General features: G+C 44.0%; 2 protein-coding genes across 2 annotated transcripts in view; one reads left to right on the forward strand and one right to left on the reverse strand.

Annotated features, from left to right (window-relative positions):
- Positions 1-264: 264 nt before the first annotated feature.
- On the reverse strand, positions 265-22147 carry PPDPF (pancreatic progenitor cell differentiation and proliferation factor). Its single transcript, XM_070744461.1, has 5 exons — positions 21907-22147; positions 8702-8792; positions 3431-3508; positions 1931-2027; positions 265-697 (listed from the first exon to the last, which is right to left on the reverse strand). Exons 2-5 carry the CDS (start codon positions 8754-8756, stop codon positions 583-585), a joined length of 345 nt encoding a protein of 114 aa, XP_070600562.1. The 5' UTR covers positions 8757-8792; positions 21907-22147; the 3' UTR covers positions 265-582.
- EEF1A2 (eukaryotic translation elongation factor 1 alpha 2) overlaps positions 22138-22763 on the forward strand; it is a 64769-nt gene continuing 64143 nt past the window's right edge. The window contains exon 1 of the mRNA XM_070744457.1: positions 22138-22272. The gene's annotated coding sequence lies outside the window, so the exon portion shown is untranslated. The remainder of the gene's footprint in view (positions 22273-22763) is intronic.

Genomic DNA, 22763 nt, shown 5'->3' on the forward strand with positions numbered 1-22763 from the left:
ATTTGGAAACATTAAACTGTAGTTTTCATTGCTTTGACCATTTATCTAGTAAAGTTAAATCATTTACCATATTACAGACCCCTCCAGGAATATCAACCCTATTGCACACTTTAGAGTCATCGGCAAATAGGAAACCTTCCCCTATGTCACTCACAAACATATTAAAAAGAATAGGTCCCAGAACAGACCCTTGTGGCACACCGCTTGTAACCCTGAACACCATTTAATCTCGAGTTCCCAAGAATTCACAACCGACACTAGCAGTTTTAAAAGGCTGCTTAGATTTTATTAGTTTCCATTCAGCAAGTACAAAACGAAAGGAAAAAAAAAACGCGTTATCAAGGCGGTGGAATAAAAACGACGTATTTGTGTTGATCCCCAAGTAAGTAGAAAAGAATGGTGCGTGTGGAATTTTTTTTTTAAAAAATAGTTGTCGTTTTCATTTTTATAAAAACCCTACGTCTAAAAATTAATTGTACTCAGAAGCAGCCTAAACTAACTCTACAGGGAAGGGGAGTGGAAAATGGGCTGTAGCCCCTAGCGGTCAAATCAGAAGCGTCAGCTGTTGAATGCCGGCCTTCCTCAGGCTGTTGGACCCGCGTTGGAATTGCTGGGTTCGCTGGCGTGGCGCTTCCTCATGACTTCCTGGGCCAAGTCACAGGTGATCTTGCCGTTGGCTACCTTGAAAGTTCCTGAGCTGTAAGGAGGTATGATTCAAGTTACTTTTCAGCTACAAGTCCATTATGTACTGTCCACATGACAACTTTCATTCTTGTTCTGTCCCCAGTTAGAAACGTATCACAAACACATGATTGGAACTAAATTGGTTTAATTAACGAAACATTGCTACTACCTGGCTCAGCAGTGGCAAACACACAAATCAAAAGAAACAATCCTTTGCTTGCAAAAAAATCAGCTGCAAATTAGTATTCATTATTTATTTATTTATTATTTAATTTAGGAGGGTCATCCAGAAAGTAATGCACCACATTTTTTAAAAAGTTGGATATGATTTTAGGATGACCGTTCTGCGAACCGTCAGGGTCATTCAGTGAAGTTGTGGTTGTTAAGCACAAACCACAAACCTGTTCTTCTGAATGGGCCTTTTGGGGGGGGGGGGGGGGGGGGGCTAGAAACCAAGCAAAAATGGTTGCATATTGCAATTGCTCAAATGCCAGGACGGTACCGCTGGTCATAAACAGGAGTTGGTTGCTAAGGGCCCGAATTGCAATCGTGTGAAAACTTCGGGGGTGGTACGGAGGTTGTAAGCGGGAGGACCGAACCTTTTTAAAGCGTTGTTGTAGCTTCAAACGACTGCAACAGAGTCCTTTGGGAGTTGGGCGGCATATAAATTAGATCAAGTAAAAATATACAGTGGTACCTCTACCAACAAATGCCTCTACTTACGAATATTCAAGATTTTTTTGCCTCTTCTCAAGAACAATTTTCCACTTACAAAACTGTAACCGGAAAAGGCGGGGAGGAGTCTCCTTGGGCCTCTCTAGGAGTCTCCTGAGAGTAAACAGGGCCGGAAAAGGTGGGGAGAAGCCTCCTTGGACCTCTCTAGGAATCTCCTGGGAGGAAACAGGGCCAGAAAAGGTGGGGAGAAGCCTCTTTGGGCCTCTCTAGGAATCTCCTGGGAGTAAACAGGGTCTCCACCCTCCCTGTGGTTTCCCCAATCGCACACATTATTTGCTTTTACATTGATTCCTATGGGGAAAATTGCTTCTTCTTACAAACTTTTCTACTTAAGAACCTGGTCATGGAACGAATTAAGTTTGTAAGTAGAGGTACCACTTAAATTAAATAAATAGAGGACTATCTGTAAGGCCCTCCTAAACAGAGGACTGAGGAATTCTGGGAGTTGAAGTCTATCCTTCTTAAGGTTTGTCAAGATTGCGAAACGTTGGTCTAATCCCAGCTCACTTACTTCTCTGGAGATTCCGACACAGTTGTCATCACTGGATGGGTGTGTTTTCCAAAGAAAAAACTAGCCCACCAATGTCCAGGATCAGACTTGGGAAGACCTACAAAGAAAAGGGAAAAAATTAAAAACCCACAAAAACTACTTACTGTATTCAGAAACAGAAATAGTTCAGTTTAGAGACCACTTTTGTCTTATCAAATATTTAATTTATAGCCTTCCGTTCCTCTAGAACAGGGGTCTCCAACAAGTGGCAAATTTTAAAGACTTGTGGACTTCAACTCCCAGAATTCCTCAGCCAGGCATGTTGGCTGAGGAATCCTGGGAGTTGAAGTCCTCAAGTTATAAAGTTGTCAAGGTTGGAGATTCCTAATGTACAAACTGAAGGTGGTACAAGAAGTCCTCCTACTGCTCTAATCACCTCATCCTGGTAGGTGCTGATACACTATACGGAGGGGTAGGCAAAGTTGGCTCTTCTATGACATGTGGACTTCAACTCCCAGAATTCCTCAACTAATATGACTGGCTCAGGAATTCTGGGAGTTGAAGTCCACAAGTCATAGAAGAGCCAACTTTGCCTACCCTTGCACTAGAGGGATATTTAGCTCGGATCTTTCCTGATAAGTTTTATGCTTAAGACCTTCCACCATTTTTGCAGATTTTTTGAGATAATTTTTTGAGAGAAATAACTGCCCTGCCTAGAACTGAATCCCAACCTTCTGAGTGCGAGGTGAATGTCTTTACCACTAGATCACCACGCTGCTATGCCAAATCAATAGTTTATTTAAATTGGTCATCATAGGCCTTGGGAACTAAGTTCTGGAGACCACACCTACAAAAAGATACTGATAAAATTGAACAGGTCCAAAGACGGCTACAAAAATGATGGAAGGTCTTAAGCATAAAACATCAGGAAAGATTTAATGAACTCAATCTGTATAGTCTGGAGGACAGAAGGAAAAGGGGGGACATGATTGAAACATTTAAATATGTTAAAGGGTTAAATAAGGTCCAGGAGGGAAGTGTTTTTAATAGGAAAGTGAACACAAGAACTAGGGGACACAATCTGAAGTCAGTTGGGGGGAAGATCAGAAGCAACGTGAGAAAATATTATTTTACTGAAAGAGTAATAGATGCTTGGAACAAATCATCTTGAGGCTTCACAATAAGGATTTTAAAATCTTTAGTCATATGAGAAGAACAAGCATGTTGATTTAACAGACTATGGATTTAAAGGACTATGACTTTAACGGACAAATTTCAAGTCATGTCAGATTTCACTCCAAAAGACAGACCCAATTCACTGCATGGCGATTTAGTCTACTCAACAATCACACAATTTGCACTCTCATATCTATTCACAAAATTCTAGTCATTGTTTAGTAAACATTCCTCTCCATTGACATTTTTCCTGTCGTCTTAGTAACATTAAATCAGGGACATTGATTCGCAAAGGCCTTCAACGAAAAGCAAGAATTGATTGTTGACGTTCTATAAAATACTGACCTGGAGGGTGCGGGATGACCTCTCCAGAGTACTCAGCACTTCCACAGGAGCTGTTACTGGAGGTGGAACCCAACCGTCCTGAAAGAGAAGACGAGACACCCAGGTTAGCCAAAATATTGCTACAGGTAGTTTTCAACTACAGACTATAGATAGTCTTCAACAATGGGCTACAAGAATGGTGGAAGGTCTTAAGCATAAAACGTATCAGGAAAGACTTAATGAACTCAATCTGTAGAGTCCGGAGGATAGAAGAAAAAGGGGGGACATGATCAAAGCATTTAAATATGTTAAAGGGTTAAATAAGGTCCAGGAGGGAAGTGTTTTTAATAGGAAAGTGAACACAAGAACAAGGGGACACAATCTGAAGTTAGTTGGGCGAAAGATCAAAAGCAACATGAGAAAATATTATTTTACTGAAAGAGTAGTAGATGCTTGGAACAAACTTCCAGAAGACTTGGTAGATAAATCCACTGTAACTGAATTTAAACATGCCTGGGATAAACATATATCCATCCTAAGATAAAATACAGAAAATAATATAAGGGCAGACTAGATGGACCATGAGGTCTTTTTCTGCGGTCAGTCTTCTATGTTTCTAACTTAACAAGCCACAGCTGAGCCCCAAATTTCTGTGGCTAAGCTAGATTGTGAGTTTTGCCCCCATCTCATGCCCTGCCCACCAGCAAAGTTGATGTGGGAAACCAGGTTCACTTCACAACCCTGGCCAAGGGATCATAAAACCAGCACAACTCACTGGTTGCATCGCTTAGCAACGGAAGGTCCTGTCTCAACTGGGCTTGTAAGTTGAGGATTTACCTGTATTCAGAAATAAATACGCAGAACAGTTTCAGAGACATTCACTGGAATCACACTAATTAAAAACTCTGTAATTCCTTAGACCAGAAATATCCAAACTTTGGCAAACTTTGAGACATGTGGACTTCAACTCCCAGAATTCCCCAGCCAGCATGGCTGGCTGGGGAATTCTGGGAGTTGAAGTCCGCATGTCTCAAAGTTGCCAAGGATGGATTCCCTTTGCTTTAGACATTCACCATGGGTAATTATTAAATGAAATGCATCAGGTGCTTTATTATTATCATTTTTTTCCCCAAAAGGTTGCAATGAAAGGAAGAGATGTTTGTGGTTGAAAGAAGAAATCCGGGAAAAAAACTTTCCAAAGCTAATGGCCTGTAACTTTAAAGCTCCCATAACTCAACAGCATATCCTTCTTCTCACCTGAATGCTCTGAAGACGAGGGAAGGAACACATTCCTTTGCAAACACAAACGAATACACCACCTACATTGCCACATCGCACTAGACCAATGAACTTTACCTTAGTTTACTTTTACTTTAGAGCCACGGTGGCGCAGTGGTCAAAGTGTAGTACTGCAGGCTATTTCTGCTGATCACTGGCTGCAAGCAGTTTGCAGATCAAACCTACTTAGGCTCAAGGTTGACTCAGCCTTCCATCCTTCCGAGGTGGGTAAAATGAGGACCCAGATTGTTGGGGGCAATAGGCTGATTCTCGAAAACCACTTACAGAGGGACTGCAAAGTGGTATATAAATCTAAGTGCTCAAACACTGGAAGTTTTAAAGAAGATGTTGGATACCCACTTGTCTGTAGGGTCACGCCGCATTTTGGAGTCGGAGGGAAGGGGGGAAATGAACCGGCTGGGATTTTCTCTTTCTCTCAAGGGTGGAAATCCAATCCAGTCAGTTTTAAAGTCACACCACATTTTGGAGTCGGGACAAATGATCAAGGTCGGGTCACTTTATTCTAATTGCCAATTCCAGCGCAGAGGTCAGACATCCACGCTGGAATTGGAAACTCGTGGGCAGACATCTCAAATCTCCTGCGCTACAGCGCACAACACACGTTAGAGGGAACACTGCCAGCAACAAGTTACAGTCATACAGTCGTAAGTGGGAAGAAAAGGATAATAGGAATGATGAGAAAAAACTAGTAATAATGGTAGTGCAGACTTAGTAAATAGTTTGACAGTGTTGAAGGAATTATTTGTTTAAAACAGAGCGATGGCATTCGGGGGGAGGGAGAGAGTGAAGGTTATGGATTGAAAGTAGATGTAGATAAAATAAATAAGTATTTTGAAAGTAATTCAAAATAATTAGTTAAAACCCAGTTGACCAAAAGAGAAATGGTGGCAGCATTAGATAAATTATGTAACATGATTTTAAAGAAGTTAAGATTAATGAAATATGAATACTGTATTGGAAATTGGAGAATATATAATTTTTAAAATGTTTTTTCCCCCTTTCTCTCTCTCTTTTTTTAGATTAGCCTTTCCCTTGATTTGAAATACAGTTTAGATGTCAGATAGATGGAGTGATGATTGATGGGACAAAAATGCTGATATATTAATTTACTACAGTACATGGTTTTTTTTATACATACTGCTCAAAAATAAAGGGAACACTTAAACAACACAATATAGTGTTGATAATGACCTTTAAAGCCCTACATGGCATTGGACCAGAATACATCCGGAATCGCCTTCTACCGCACGAATCCCAGCGGCCGATAAGGTCCCACAGAGTTGGCCTTCTCCAGGTCCCGTCGACCAAACAATGTCGTTTGGCGGGTCCCAGGGGAAGAGCCTTCTCTGTGGCGGCCCCGGCCCTCTGGAATCAACTCCCCCCAGAGATTAGAACGGCCCCCACCCTCGTCTTTCGCAAATTACTCAAGACCCACCTTTATCACCAGGCATGGGGGAACTGAGACATCCTCCCCCAGGCTTTTATATTTTATGTTTGATATGCATGTGTTGTATGGTTTTAAATTGTTGGGGTTTTAGATATGTTTTATTTTAATATTATATTTGTCTCACTGTTATATTGTTTTTGTATTACTGTTGTGAGCCACCCCGAGTCTTCGGAGAGGGGCGGCATACAAATCTAACAAATAATAATAATAACTCAAAGTAAATCAAAATTCGGTGAAATCAAACTGTCCACTTACGAAGCAACACTGATTGGCAATCAATTTCACATGTTGTCAGCACATTCAATTTTGTACAGAACAAGGTATTAATTGAGAATATTTCATTCATTCAGGTCTAGGATGTGTTCTTTGAGCGTTGCCTTTATTTTTTTGAGCAGTGTATAATATGATGTATGTGTGCATTCATTTAGATAGATGTGTTTTCATTTATGTATGTTTTTAAGGTGGAGAAAAATAAAAGAAAAATTATACCCCAAAAAAGGAAAGTGAAGGCTTTTCATTAGGAGACCAGGGCCGTCTTCTTTAATCCAATTCAATGGCCGAAAGGGAGATCAGCCAGGCCAAACAGGCTGAAGCTTCAAAACTTGTTGGTTTACTTATTACTGGAAACGCATGACTTCTCTCTTCGTAAACAAGGTAAGGAGAGAAGCTTGTTTTGGAGTCATTTCTTGTTTTTGTTTTAGTGCCTCCACCGAGTTGTGATGCCTGTTTGACCGAGTTTCCGCAATTTTTCTTGGCAAGGTTTCAAGAAGTGGTTTGCCTTTGCTTCCTTCTTAAGGCCAAGAAAGATGACTAGAGGTGGGACTAGAACTTACAGCCTCCTGGTGACTGGCCCAAAGCCAGCTAGCTGGCATTCATGCTTAAGGTGGGACTAGAACTCACAGCCTCCTGGTGATTGGCCCAAAGTCATGCAGGCAGCTTTCATGCTTAAGGTGGGACTAGAACTCTCAGCCTCCTGGTGATTAGCCCAAAGTCATGCAGGGAGCTTTCATGCTTAAGGTGGGACTAGAACTCTCAGCCTCCTGGTGATTGGTCCAAAGTCACCCAGGCAGCTTTCATGCTTAAGGTGGGACTAGAACTCTCAGTCTCCTGGTGACTGGCCCAAAGTCATGCAGGCAGCTTTCATGCTTAAGGTGGGACTAGAACTCTCAATCTCCTGGTGATTGGCCCAAAGTCATGCAGGCAGCTTTCATGCTTAAGGTGGGACTTGAACTCTCAGTCTCCTGGTGATTGGCCCAAAGTCATGCAGGCAGCTTTCATGCTTAAGGTGGGACTAGAACTCTCAATCTCCTGGTGATTGGCCCAAAGTCATGCAGGCAGCTTTCATGCTTAAGGTGGGACTAGAACTTTCAATCTCCTGGTGATTGGCACAATGATTGAGCTCACATAAACAAAAGTTTTATCCTTTGAAACCTCCTTCCACTGTTCATCTCAAATGTGGCACCCAAGGTAGTGACGAGAGCATGTACGCTAAGCACTGATACTATATGTAGTTTCATTTATGTATGTTTTTAAGTCGGAGAAAAATGTAAAAAAATTATACCCACCCACCCCAAAAAAAGGAAAAATAAAGCATAAAGTGTGGCAGGCCAAAGTCTCCAACTCAATGATGGCTTTGGCCTGACACCAGTATAGCTGGCTGGAGAATTCTGGGAATTTTAAGTCTTCAAAGTCTTCAAAGTTGCCAAGTTTGGGGACTCCCTGCTCTGAAATGTACCCCCCTCCCACCTAGGGATCCATCTCCTCACTGTATTCATCACATCACAAAAAAGCAACTTTGGGAGATCCATTTTACCTCTATTTTAAGCCCTTCATGGCACCGGACCAGATTATCTCAGGGACCGCCTTCTGCTGCACGAATCCCAGCGACCAGTTAGGTCCCACAGAGTGGGCCTTCTCCAGGTCCCGTCAACTAAACAATGTCATTTGGCGGGACCCAGGGGAAGAGCCTTCTCTGTGGTGGCCCCGGCCCTTTGGAACCAACTCCCCCCAGAGATTAGAATTGCCCCCACCCTCCTTGCCTTTCGTAAGCTTCTTAAAACCCACCTCTGCCGTCAGGCATGGGGGAACTGAGACATTCTTTCCCCCTAGGCCTTACAATTTACGCATGGTATGTTTGTATGTATGTTTGTTTTTAATACAGTATAAGGGGTTTTTTAGTTGTTTAGTATTGGATTGTTACATGCTGTTTTTTATCACTGTTATTAGCCGCCCCGAGTCTGCGGAGAGGGACGGCATACAAATCCAATAAATAAATAAATAAATTTGCACAATACGGCGAATTTACAAACTCCTCCACCAAGAGGGGAGGTGGGCATTGTAGGACAAGCCCCCTTCTTCCCACCCCACTTCTCTCCCATAATCCAAGCAGGGTTGATGTGACGTGGTGTGCAAATATGTCCCATACACCTTTCTGACGTCGCTAAGATGGGGAAAAAACCTCAGCATGTCCCAATCCTGTTGTGTGTTTCTTTACCCCTGCATTGGCTGTGGCTAACAATGGGATTTATTTTTTAATCTTTTCTTACTTCGGTAGTAGTCGTGGGTTGCCACAAGAGAGCCACTGGACGGGATTGCTGCCATGTTTCTTGATCTTCTTTCTTGGGCAAGTTGTAAATCCTGGGAAACACAAGACAAAAATGTTAAGCCTTTTATCAGAAGTTGGGAAAGAAGTCATGAAATAAATTAAGCCTCCCAAGGCAGAGATATATTTAGTATCTACCTAGTATCTACCCAGTAAGTCTTTCTCTCTTTCTGTCTTTCTTTCTGTCTTTCTCTCTCTCTTTCTCTCTTTCTTTCTCTCTTTCTTTCTCTTTCTCTCTCTCTTTCTGTCTCTTTCTCTCTCTCTCTCTTTCTGTCTTTCTTTCTCTCTCTTTCTTTCTCTCTTTCTGTCTCTCTCTCTGTTTCTCTCTCTCTCTCCTTCTTTCTCTCTCTCTCTTTATCTCTCTCTCTCTCTTTCTTTCTGTTGTGGTTGGCTCTGCCCCAGCTCCTGCCCCAGGGAATGGGGAGGTGGATGCAGGGGAAACTTCAACATGTCACAGGCCTGTGTTATTGCCGACAGAATCAGTGCAGAGTTTAGTTTCCTCGGACGAAGAAGAAGGTGGGAGTGACTCGGCAGAGGAGGGCTTGGCACACAGCCCAGGCAGTCAATCTCCCTTATCTTCTATTGCTTCCGATGATGACATTTTGGACCCACGCAAGCGCAGGATTATGCGTAAAAGAGACCAAGTAAGAACATATTACAGGAAATAAGGGAGGCCACCTGTGTTTGGGTGGGGCTCCAGTAATTAGGGCTGCTGCTATAAATAGCAGCATGTGGGTTTGGCCGTTGTGGAAGAATATCTGATTGGAGTTCGTCAGGAATCTTGTGTGCTGGACTTTGTTGCTTTTTCACGCCTTTGAAACCAAAGCAGAGCAGCGTGTGTGTGTGTGTCTTTGTGTGTGTGTGTGTCTCACTTCGGTGGAAGAGGAAGGGGTGTGAAATTTCTCCACAGCTGCTGGCTAAGTACTTAATGACTGCTTAAGGGAAATTGTACAGACTACCTGATTGTGTTGGGAAGAGTGCTCTTTGCAATACAAAGAGTGCTTAGTTTATTTTGACTTTTGTGATAAAGGACATTGTTTTGAATTTTCAAATGTGTGTGTCTGAAATTTGTACCCTTGAATTTTCGGAAGGCTCCTACTAGAGAGCCCGGCAGAACACTTTTTCTTTCTTTCTTTCTTTCTTTCTTTCTTTCTTTCTTTCTTTCTTTCTTTCATTCTTTCTTTCTCTCTCTCCCTCCTTCCCTTACTTACTTACTATTTCAATTTCTAGGCTGCCCTTCTCCGACTCAGAGGCTTACAACATAGAAATATTTTTTTAAAAAAAGCACACCATGAAAGAAATTGAAGCTAAAATGGACCAATTAAAAATCTAAAATCCACTAGACCTACTAAAACAATAACCCTAAAAACCTATGTCTAAGAACCACAGACTTCAAAGGATAATTAGAACTGCAGAAAAAGCAACTGCTACCAACCTGCCTTTCTTTCATTGAGGACCTGTATACTGCACGAGTCAAAAAGAGGGCAATGACAAATTCCTTGGGTGTCCAATCACACACAAATTCCTTGGGAGGCCAGTGAAGAATTCCAGTCCTTTCAATTCCATTCATACTTTCAACAGTACCTAAGCAATCAGTTTTAAGTTGAGGACCAGCGTCTTTAAATCTCTGATCCCACAATTACTTCTAAGGTGTCGGTTTTTATTTTTTTAATACAGAAAATTAAAATACAAACTCCAAAGCAGAGGAGAAATGGAGATATTTTTTTTACAAGAACAAAGCAAACTAAATAGACATGTAAAAGTGTGGATTAAAAAGACAAAAACACAGAATTATTCTCTCCTGGATGACCATTGACAAATGTATTGCGAGAATAATAGTTTTATCTCCTTGAGTCGGGTCTAAAGATGTACAGTGATACCTTGTCTTACAAACTTAATTGGTTCCGGGATGAGGTTCTTAAGGTGAAAAGTTTATAAGATGAAACAATGTTTCCCATAGGAATTAATGGAAAAGCAATTAATGCGTGCAAGCCCAAAATCCACCCCTTTTGCCAGCCGAAGCACCCGATTTTGCGCTGCTGGGATTCCCCTGAGGCTCCCCTCCATGGGAAACCCCACCTCTGGAGCTCTGTGTTTTTGCGATGCTGCGATTTCACTGAGGCTCCCCTCGCTGGGAAACCCCACCTCCGGACTTCCGTTGCCAGTGAAGCGTCTGTTTTTGCGCTGCTGGGATTCCCCTGCAGCATCACAAAAACACGGAAGTCCGGAGGTGGGGTTTCGCATGGAGGGGAGCCTCAGGGGAATCCCAGCAGTGCAAAAACGGGTGCTTCGCTGGCAACAGAAGTCCGGAGGCGGGGCATCCCAGCGGCGGCGGTGGGTTTGTAAGGTGAAAATAGTTTGTAAGAAGAGGCAAAAAAATCTTAAACCCCGGGTTAGTATCTCGAAAAGTTTGTATGACAAGGTGTTTGTAAGACGAGGTATCACTGTATAAACCTCTACATTAAAGGTCTTCAAACTCGGCAACTTTAAGACTTGTGGACTTCAACTCCTAAAATTCTGGGAATCTAAATCTACTAATCTTAAAGTGGCTAGGTTTGGGGATCCCTATTCTTCATCTATTTGCAACCAATTTGATCTCTAATAACATTTAGCTACATATAATAGTTAACAGCTTAACCAACAATAAAGTTAAACTTCAAACCCCTTTGTTAACAACCTATTATTGTAATTAGCTGGTAGAAAGTCTAGAATGGTTTCTGATCTACCACAAATCACACCAAGCTTTATTTTTAATACCACAATTACTTCTCTTTATGTTATTTACAAATATTTCAATATTGGTATTTATTGGGGGGGATTAGTATTTATTGTGGGGGAAAGACTATTTTCTTCATGAGAAACACTGTGTCAGGCCCAGTTAGTTTTTGCAGCTACCGATAATAATAATAATAATAATAATAATAATAATAATAATTTATTAGATTTGTATGCGCCCCTCTGCGAAGACTCGGGGCGGCTCACAACAATAATAAAAACAATATAACAGTGACACAAATCTAATATTAAAAGAAAAGATATATAAAACCCCAGCAATTCTTCTTTATCTTTATTTAGATTTGTATGCCGCCCCTCTCCGCAGACCATACAACACATACATACCAAACATGAAATATAAAAGCCTGGGGGAGATGCCTGGCGATATAGGTGGGTCTTGAGTAATTTGCGAAAGACAAGGAGGGTGGGGGCCGTTCTAATCTCCGGGGGGAGTTGATTCCAGAGGGCCGGGGCTGCACAAAGAAGGCTCTTCCCCTGGGGCCCGCCAAACGACATTGTTTGGTCGACGGGACCCGGAGAAGGCCAACTCTGTGGGACCTTATCGGCCGCTGGGATTCGTGCAGTAGAAGGCGGTTCCGGAGGTATTCTGGTCCAATGCCATGTAGGGCTTTAAAGTCCTCATTTAGTGACCGTTCTCAGTTACAACACTGAGGAAAAGTAACTTGATGACCAATTCTTGTATCTACAACCTCTGCAAGTCTGTAAAGTGAAGGAAAACCCAGAGTAAGAGCAAAAGCGCACTCCCAGCTGCACTTAGTGACTGCTCTGCTTAACAACCCTCTTGATATAGCGCTCCCTCGTGGCCAATAAACGAGGACTAGCTGCTTATCAATTACATTGTCAGATATCTTGACTTTTTTTTCTGATGAAAACTTGCTGTGACCTGACAAAGACAACAACTAAGCCTAAGTAAATGAAGTAAACACCCACCCACGCACACCCACACACAGAGTCTCAGGTAGCATCCAAACTAAACCAGAGTCCGAGTCATAGAAACATAGAAGACTGACGGCAGAAAAAGACCTCATGTCCATCTAGTCTGCCCTTATACTATTTCTTGTATTTTATCTTAGGATGGATCTATGTTTATCCCAGGCATGTTTCAATTCAGTTCCTGTGGATTTACCAACCACGTCTGCTGGAAGTTTGTTCCAAGCATCTACTACTCTTTCAATCAAATAATATTTTCTCATGTTGCTTTTGATCTTTCCCCCAGCTAACTTCAGATTGTGTTCCCTTGTTCTTGTGTTCACTTTCCTATTAAAAACACTTCCCTCCTGAACCTTATTTAACCCTTTGACATATTTAAATATTTTGATCATGCCCCCCCTTTCCCTTCTGTCCTCCAGACTATACAGGTTGAGTTCATGAAGTCTTTCTTGATAATAATAATAATAATAATAATAATAATAATAATAATAATAATTTATTAGATTTGTATGCCGCCCCTCTCCGAAGACTCGGGGCGGCTCACAACAAGTGATAAAACAATATTGTACAGGCACAAATCTAATATTAAGAAAAAACTAAAAACCCTATCAATTAAAAACCAAACAGCACATACATACCAAACATAAATTATAATAAGCTTGGGGGAAAGGTGTCTCAAATCCCCCATGCCTGGCGGTATAGATGGGTCTTAAGTAGTTTACGGAAGACGAGGAGGGTGGGAGCAGTTCTAATCTCCGGGGGGAGTTGATTCCAGAGGGCCGGGGCCGCCACAGAGAAGGCTCTTCCCCTGGGGCCCGCCAGACGACATTGTTTAGTCGACGGGACCCGGAGAAGGCCAACTCTGTGGGACCTTATCGGCCGCTGGGATTCATGCGGTAGTAGGCGGTTCCGGAGGTATTCTGGTCCAATGCCATGTAGGGCTTTAAAGGTCATGACCAACACTTTGAATTGTGACCGTAAACTGATCGGCAGCCAATGCAAGCCACGGAGTGTTGTAGAAACGTGGGCGAATCTAGGAAGCCCCACGATAGCTCTCGCGGCTGCGTTCTGCACGATCTGAAGTTTCCGAACACTTTTCAAAGGTAGCCCCATGTAGAGAGCGTTGCAGTAATCGAACCTCGAGGTGATAAGGGGCGTACATAAGTGCACTGGTGTGCCTTTCGTCCCCTGTCCAATTGTCTTTCCTCTCTTTCACCTATCATATATATTCTCTTCCTTTCATATATCCTCTCCTCTAAGTTCACTTTTACCCTTATATATATTACCACATGTCTATTTTCTTCCTATGTATTTGTGTATTGGACAAATGAATAAATAAAATAAATAAAATAAGTTTTATGCTTAAGACCTTTCACCATTCTTGTAGCCCGTCTTTGGACCCGTTCAATTTTGTCAATATCTTTTTGTAGGTGAGGTCTCCAGAACTGAACACAGTATTCCAAACGGGGTCTCACCAGCGCTCTATACAGCGGGATCACAATCTCCCTCTTCCTGCTTGTTATACCTCTAGCTATGCGGCCAAGCATCCTACTTGCTTTCCCTACCACCCGACCACACTGCTCACCCATTTTGAGACTGTCAAAGTATTTTGAGAGTCAAAGTATTCCTCAAAGTTCCAATTTATTGCCCAAGCCATCCTGGTACCTACAATGGAAAACCTCTAAGTCTGAGTTTCCCTCCCAGTTGAAAGCCCACATCCCTTTTCCCCAACCAAAAACCTGTCACGTTGCCAGATTGTTCCAGCTTGGCAAGTCCTTCCTCCGCTTCCACCCAGGTGGGAGGGCATAGGATGGCCTTGAACTTCTCGAAAGAATGCTTTGTGGCTGCCTCGGTTCCCTTATGAAAATCACCTCTCCCAAGTTCCCAGAAACATGTGGAGTTCTATAGATCAGTGTTTCCCAACCTTGGCAACTTGAAGATATCTGGACTTCAATTCCCAGAATTCCCCAGCCAGCATTCGCTGGCTGGGGAATTCTGGGAGTTGAAGTCCAGATATCTTCAAGTTGCCAAGGTTGGGAAACACTGCTATAGATAGTGTGGCAAGCTGTTAATTTATCACCAACTTCTGCAACCGGCTTGACATACACATGTATATTGTTGGGGAAAAATCTGACTAAATTTTTGGGTGGGGCCCGCTTCCTAGACAGAGCGACTTAGCAGAGCTTAAGACATAAAAGGCTGTGAGTCATCCTTGGGTTCCCGCAGTAGCTGACAACCCCGTTCTCAGCTTACTCAGTTGTTGCCGAGTTGCTAGGATTCATTGCCAGCTCAGTCTAAAACTCTGACTAACGCCACTTAGATGATGGAGTAAATCCCAACCACCTCTTTGAAGAGCTACAAGGAAGCGTCAACACATCTTCTTGTTCCACTAGAACAGGGATGGCGAACCGCTTTTCCCTCGGGTACCGAAAAAGCGTGCGCGTTGCCCATGCCCAAGTGCCCACACCTATAATTCAATGCCTGGGGAGGGCAAAAGCAGCTTCTCTCAACCCCCAGAGGTCCTCTGGAGGCTGGAATCGGCCTGTTTCCCAACTTCTAGTGGGCCCAGTAGGCTTGTATTTCGCCCTCCCCAGGCTGCAAAGGCTTCCCTTGAGACGGAGGAGGTAAACATTATTATTATTATTATTATTATTATTAATACTGTACAGTGATCCCCCGTTTATTGCGTCCCCAACCATTGCGAACAGGGTACTTCGCGATTTTTCAACCCGGAAGTCAAAATACCATCTACGCATGCGTGCGTTTTTTCTATGGGCATGCATGCGTAGATGGCAACCGGGAGATCAGCTGCTGGGTGGCTTTCCTGGGTCTTCCCCCTCTTGCTGGCGTCAGCGAGGAGTTTCCCCACCGCCCACGCAAACTCCTCGCTGCCGCCCGCCCTTCGCCCGCCCACGCCGTTCATTCTCGCCGCTTTCGAGCTGAGTCCTGAAGCGAATTCGCTCCCGGACTCAGCTCGAAAGCGCCGAGAGACAGCGCCAAGGAACGGGCCTCTCCACACTGTCTCTCGGCGCTTTCGAGCCGAGTCCGGGAGCGAGTTCGCTCCCGGACTCGGCTCGAAAGCGCCGAGAGACAGCGCCAAGGAACGGGCCTGTCCACGCTGTCTCTCGGCGCTTTCGAGCCGAGTCCGGGAGCGAGTTCGCTCCCAGACTCGGCTCGAAAGCGCCGAGAGACAGCGCCAAGGAACGGGCCTGTCCACGCTGTCTCTCGGCGCTTTCGAGCCGAGAGACAGCGCCCCCCGGACCACCGCCTGTCTCCTGCTGCCCGGTTTAGCCAGGACACGAGCGGCGAAATGACTTGGAGGAATGTGAAGCTGAAACCGGCCGGTTTCAGCTTCACATTCCTCCAAGTCATTTCGCCGCTCGTGTCCTGGCTAAACCGGGCGACAGGCGGTGGGCTGGGAGCCGCAGGCGAAAGGAGCTCGGGCATTGTTCTCCGGACCCCGCCCGCAGCCTGGAGAGGGAAAGGGCCGCCGCGGGGCTGAGCGGGCGGGGTCCGGAGAACAATGCCTGAGCTCCTTTCGCCTGCGGCTCCCAGCCCACCGCCTGTCGCCCTAAAGCGGGGTGCGAAATGACTTGGAGGAATGGGAAGCTGAAACCGGCCGGTTTCAGCTTCACATTCCTCCAAGTCATTTCGCCGCTCGTGTCCTGGCTAAACCGGGCGACAGGCGGTGGGCTGGGAGCCGCAGGCGAAAGGAGCTCGGGCATTGTTCTCCGGACCCCGCCCGCAGCCTGGAGAGGGAAAGGGCCGCCGCGGGGCTGAGCGGGCGGGGTCCGGAGAACAATGCCCGAGCTCCTTTCGCCTGCGGCTCCCAGCCCACCGCCTGTCGCCCTAAAGCGGGGTGCGAAATGACTTGGAGGAATGGGAAGCTGAAACCGGCCGGTTTCAGCTTCACATTCCTCCAAGTCATTTCGCCGCTCGTGTCCTGGCTAAACCGGGCAGCAGGAGACAGGCTTTGAGTTTTTGGCTGTGGGGGGAGAAGTAGGACTTTCCTAACTCCCTCGCCCCGCAGCCAAAACTCAAAGCCTGTCTCCTGCTGCCCGGTTTAGCCAGGACACGAGCGGCGAAGTGACTTGGAGGAATGGGAAGTCCAAATCGGCCGGTTTCAGCTTCCCATTCCTCCAAGTCATTTCGCATCCCGCTTTAGGAGTCAGCGGAGAACGGCGCAACTGTTTTAAAACGATCGGAGCTTTCCAATGAGTCCCGAAGACGTGTCTTCGGGACTCATTGGAAAGCCGCGCGGGTGTTTTAAAAGGTCCCCGCCGACATGGGGGGCTCGCTAGCACCCCCCCAAACCTGGGTTGGGGGTTCGGGGGGTGCTAGCGAGCCCCCCATGTCGGCGGCGATGTTTTAAAACAGCCCCGCCGCCCCCAATCTTCGGCTCCTCGCTAGCGCTGCGGAAGTTAAAAACATCATCTGCACATGCGCAGATGGTGTTTTTACTTCCGCAGCGCTACTTCGCGAAAACCCGCTCGTTGCGGGGGGTCCTGGAACGGAACCCTCGCAACGAGCGGGGGATCACTGTACATCGAAATATAATTAATTAAAATTAGAATTAAGAATTACATTAAAAAAACTGAAAATATGGGATAAAGTATATGAATGATGGAACTTTAAAAATAATATTAAAAGCTAAAGTAACAAGAATTTAGAACTTTTTGAACTTGTTGTTTTGAAATTTTATAAGATAGAGTAAAACAGTTTAAAAATGTTTATAGTATGATAAAGTTAGATGTGCTATTCATTATATTATATTTTTTGAATAAGTATTTTATAGATAAAGAAATTTAATTAATATAAGAATATAGAGTTAAATTCAATAAGTATCTAATACAAATGTGTGCTATTTCTGTATTGATCTGATTAGTTAGATTTTTATTTTTTGTAGTAGTTAGACTTCTAAGATAAACGTAGCAATGGCAGCTCCTTGAGTGTTTAATGTTGTACGTCTTTGTTTGTCTTTTTAAAAAGTACAATAAAAAATATATTAAAAAAATAAAAAACTGGAAAAACCTATTTACATACATACATATCCATTCAACGTACGACAATTAAGCCCAACATTTCTGTTGTTAAGCCAGACGGTTGAGTTTTACCCCATTTTATGGACCTTTCCTCTTGATTCTTCTAAGTCAATCACGGCAAGTTGTCAATATAGTTAACGTGGTCATAAAGTGAATCAGGCCATTGTCAGAGGGTTGCAAAAAAGAATTGGATGACCCCCACCCCCCACCCCGGGACACCAAAACCATCACAAATGTGAGCCAGTAGCCAAGCATCCAAATTCTGATCCTGTGACTTGCACTCGCCATAAGTGTGAAAAATATGTCAAGGTTCCAGGTAGCATCCAAGCTAAATCAGAATCCAAGTCAAAGTAATCCTCAAAGTTCAAAGACCGCCTTCTGCCACACGAATCCCAGCGGCCGGTTAGGTCCCACAGAGTTGGCCTTCTCCGGGTCCCGTTGACTAAACAATGTCATCTGGCGGGACCCAGGGGAAAAGCCTTCTCTGTGGTGGCCCCAACCTTCTGGAACCAGCTCCCCCCAGAGATTAGGATTGCCCCCACCCTCCTTGTCTTTCAAAAACTTCTTAAAACCCATCTCTGCCATCAGGCATGGGGGAACTGAGACATCTCCCCTTGCCTATGTAGTTTTATGTATGGCATGTTTGTGCGTATGCTTTTTAAATAATGGGATTTTAAGGCTTTTCATGTTAAATTGTTATTTTAGACTTTTAATATTAGATTTGTTATTGTATATTGTTTTATCACTGTTGTGAGTCGCCTCGAGTCTGCGGAGAGGGGCGGCATACAAATCTAATAAATAATAATAATAATAATAATAATAATAATAATAATAATAATAATAATAATTATTATTATTATTATTATTATTGCCAGAGCCATCCTGGCACCTATACTGGGAAACTTCAATCTTGAGTTTCCCACCCAGTAGAAAATTTACATTGTTTGTCCCCCACCCACCCACAAATTTGTCATGTTACCCAATCAGATTGTGCCAGTGTGGCCAGTCCTCCTTCCACTTCCGCCCAGGTGAGTGGGCATAGGATGGCCTTGAACCCCTCAAAAGAATGATTTGTGGCTGCCTCTGTTCCCTCATCAAAATCACCCCTCCCAAGTTCCCATTAACATCAGGCTTTCTATAGATAGCGTGGCAAGCCATTAATTTATCACCAACATGTCAAAATGATAAGTCACTTTTTTCAATATTGCTGCAACTTCAAATGATCACTGAATGAATGGATGTAAATCAATTACCACCTATACTGTAGTCAATCGCTACTTTATATGTGGTTTGGTTCAGAGGTAAGAAGGTCCTAAGCAGTGGTTCTCAACCTTCCTAATGCCACGACCCTTTCAATACAGTTCCTCATGTTATGATGAACCCCCCCCCTCCAACCATAAAATGCTTTTCGTTGCTGCTTCATAACTGTTACATACACGTGTATTTGTACAGGGTGTATGTGATGGGGAACAATCTGAGGTTAGTTGCGGGAAAGATCAGAAGCAACGTGACAAAATATTATTTTACTGAAAGAGTAGGTAGATGCTTGGAACAAACTACCAGCAGACGTGGTAGATAAATCCACAGTAACTGAATTTAAACATGCCTGGGATAAACATAGATCCACCCTAAAATAAAATACAGGAAATAGTATAAGGGCAGACTAGATGAACCAGGAGGTCTTTTTCTGCCATCAATCTTCTATGTTTCTAACCATCTGTCTGAAGTAGTGTAGGGTTTCCTGCCTAAACAGGGGGTTGGACTAGAAGACCTCCAAGGGAAAGATCAAAAATATTATTTTACTGAAAGAGTAGTAGATCCTTGGAACAAACTTCCAGCAGACGTGGTAGATAAATCCACAGTAACTGAATTTAAACATGCCTGGGATAAACATATACCCACCCTAAGATAAAATACAGAAAATAGTATAAGGGCAGACTAGATGGACCATGAGGTCTTTTTCTGCCGTCAGACTTCTATGTTTCTATATTATTATACTAAGGTTTTGTAATTTTTTATATTGTTCTTTTAAATATTGTTTTTATTTGTTGTAAATAGCCCAGAGTCCTTGAGGAGTTGGGTGTCACATAAATTAGATAAATAAATGAATAAACTTCTGGAGGCAAACTGTTCCACTGCTTAATTTGTCCAATTAGGAAATTTCTCCTCAATTCTAAATTGCTTCTCTCCTTGATGACTTTCCTGTCCAAGCTGACCCACTCTGTGTCTTTGTGGCAGCCTCTCAAAAATATTTGAAGGCTGCTATCATGTCTCCTCCACCACCTTCCTCCTTTTCTCTGAAATAATCCCAGAGATTGAGGCACCCGCTCCATTTACCATCGGAAAAATGATAACTCTCGTCTTAAAAAATAATCAATCTTCTTCCTCTTTGACTCTCTTAAACGCAGCCGAGTTAGAAGAGGAGGCGGAAATACTCTTGCTCACTTCTCCTGTGTGTGCCTTTTGTTTGACTAAGGAAACCAGAGATCTGAGCAAAAACCGGAATAAACTGGCTTAGCGTCTGCTTACTTTTCAGAAACTGCCTTTGCCCAGTTTGCCTTTGCATTTTGCAAAACAAGCATTTTTTTTCATGCAGGCTGCAGTAGCACTATAAGAAGAGATCCAACCGTGTTTGATTAAAAAAAAAAAATCGAATCAACTGCAATGTAAAAGTCAAAAAGAGACAGCATTTTTTTTATTATTGTTTTGTCCTGTTTTCCGCCCCTCCCACCACTATTTGGGGCCAATATGGCCACCAGACAGCAGTCAAACAAATAAACACGGTGGGCCGGTCAAGAATCCCTAAAAATAACTTTCTTTCCGATATAAGGCGGATTAATTATTAACCTTATGATAAAAAGTGGGGTAGGTGGGAGGGAGTAAGCAAGGCTGCCATTGTGGCAAGCAGCCATGTGTCTAGGCAAAGCGGGTTTAATAATAATTTATTATATTATTATTATTATTAATAATAATTTATTATACTGTAATATTATTATTAATAATAATAATTTATAATAATTTATAATAATAATAATAATAATAATAATAATAATAATAATAATTTAGATTTGTATGCTGCCGCTCTCCAAGGATTTAACCTTGATCAATAAAACATTCCACCCTGTTCACCCCCCCAATCCAAACCTCCCCCAGTGGATTTTTTTTTTTGACGGCTGGCGAGAAAAGTAGAAACCCGAATGGAACGTTGAGACACCGAATGGAACGTTGAGACACCGAATGGAACGTCCGATCAAAAAGCTCAGAACGTCCGGGCCGCACACGTCCTCTTTTCCGCCCCCCCCGGCGGCTGGGGGTGGGGGGTCAGGAAAAGCGTGTGGAAAAGAGGACACGTGTCGCCGGCCAGGCTGGGAACAACACGACAACCAGGCTGGGAGCGAAACCAGAGGATACCAACCCAACGCCCCTCAGCGCAACCCCAAACGTTGACCCGACACGGAGCGATCGTTTTTCGCCTTCCGCTACTACCGGGCTGCAACCCGTAGTAACGCCCCCCCCCCCCCTTCCCCGATCCTAAAGGGGTCGACTGAATCTCGAGTCGAATCCAAAGCTTTTAAGTTCAACGGGACTTTCGCCTCCGGGACTTGTCCAAAGGCGCTTTCGCAACGGGAGGAACCCCAATCGAATTTCCTTAAGGTTTACTTTACACATAAGTCAATTAAATCAGTGTTTCCCAACCTTGGCAACTTGAAGATATTTGGACTTCAACTCCCAGAATTCCCCAGCCAGCGAATGCTGGCTGGGGAATTCTGGGAGTTGAAGTCCAAATATCTTCAAGTTGCCAAGGTTGGGAAACACTGAATTAGATTAAGTGACTCCGGAATAGTTAGCCGTGAGTAAAAAACCGCGCATCTCCCACTTAAGCACGGTCCCTGATTCACGGATCCTTACTCCTCTCAGAAGTCGTATTTACACTGGATAGTAGAACTACGGACTCAAATCGGAAGAGATCTGAAAACATGGCCGGGCCTTGACAAGTCCCGGTTTGTGACCGTGTGCCACACAGTGTCTGGATTCCCCTGGCACGTTTCCCTCCCTTCTCCTTTTCCAAGTCCAACCCTGGTTCCGAGCCGCTCTTCAACCTAGTTGTGTGTGTCTCTGTGTGTGTGTGGTTCCGATTCCACACCCCGCGCTCCAATCGCTCCACAACGTATCCCCGGGCTTGACACGCGTCGAGCTTAGGGTATCGTGGGAACGCAGCGCCCTGGCGTTTTTCCCGAGTCGGGGAAGGCGTTTCTGCGCCAGGGGCTTCCACATGCGAAAAAAACAACCCCAGTCTCTCTCTCTCTTGCAAACCCCAAACGTGGGAATCCTCCCGGACGAAGGGACAAAAAAACCTGGGAGTTTGCAAAGAAGCCCTTACCTTGAAGTCTTAGTGCTGCGCCCGACAGAATCCCGAAGGCTTGAGACCACAGGTGACCTGGCTCAGGAAGGCAACCGCTAGGCGGGGGAGCCCATTTGCGAAGGAGCTGCTGCGAGTCTCCACGACCACTTAAAGACACTCAGGCGATGATGGTTTCAAGGCAGCAGGGCGCCGCGCTCGCCTTTTATAGGCCAGCCGGGCGGGTTTTGCCTGCGTCAGCTCAGGCCACGCTCCCTTCTGCGACGAGGCGGCGGATGGGGGGAGCCTATGAGCCTCTCGGCTTCTTCTGGCCTCTGCTCCGCGGGCCGATCTCGCCCTCAGGTGGCCGCTCGGGGAGTCACGGAGCCCGGCCTTGCTTTGGAGAAGGTAGGCCCTCCAGAAGATAAGAAAGACACTCCAGAACAGGGGTAGGCAAAAGTTGGCTCTTCCAGGACATGTGGACTTCAACTCCCAGACTTCCTGAGCTAGCATGATTTGGTCAGGAATTCTGGGAGTTGGAGTCCACAGGTCATAGAAGAGCCAACTTTGCCTAGCCCTGCTCCAGAAGATAGACGCGAAATACAGAATAATAATGATAATGATAATGAGATAATGATAATGATAATAATGATGATAATGATGATGATAATAACGACAGCAAATATTATTATTATTTCTTATTATTATTTCTTATTTCTTCTTATTATTACTATTACTATTACTATTATCATCATCATCATTATCATTATTATTATTATTATTATTATTATTATTATTATTATTATTATTATTATTATTATTGGGCATTCTCCTCGATCCACAGTTAACATTGGAACATCATCTTTCGGCTGTGGCGAGGAGGACGTTTGCCCAGGTTC

This window comes from Erythrolamprus reginae, chromosome 3 (assembly GCF_031021105.1).
Source record: "Erythrolamprus reginae isolate rEryReg1 chromosome 3, rEryReg1.hap1, whole genome shotgun sequence".
Taxonomy (NCBI): Eukaryota; Metazoa; Chordata; class Lepidosauria; order Squamata; family Dipsadidae; genus Erythrolamprus; species Erythrolamprus reginae.

Coding starts and splice junctions, on each gene's coding strand:
- PPDPF (XM_070744461.1), bottom strand. CDS start 8,756: ATGGCAGCAATCCCGTCCAGTGGCTCTCTTGTGGCAACCCACGACTAC. Junction 3,509..8,701: donor AACCCACGACTACTACCGAA/GTAAGAAAAGAT, acceptor CTTCTCTTTCAG/GACGGTTGGGTTCCACCTCC. Junction 698..1,930: donor GTGTCGGAATCTCCAGAGAA/GTAAGTGAGCTG, acceptor ACCTCCTTACAG/CTCAGGAACTTTCAAGGTAG.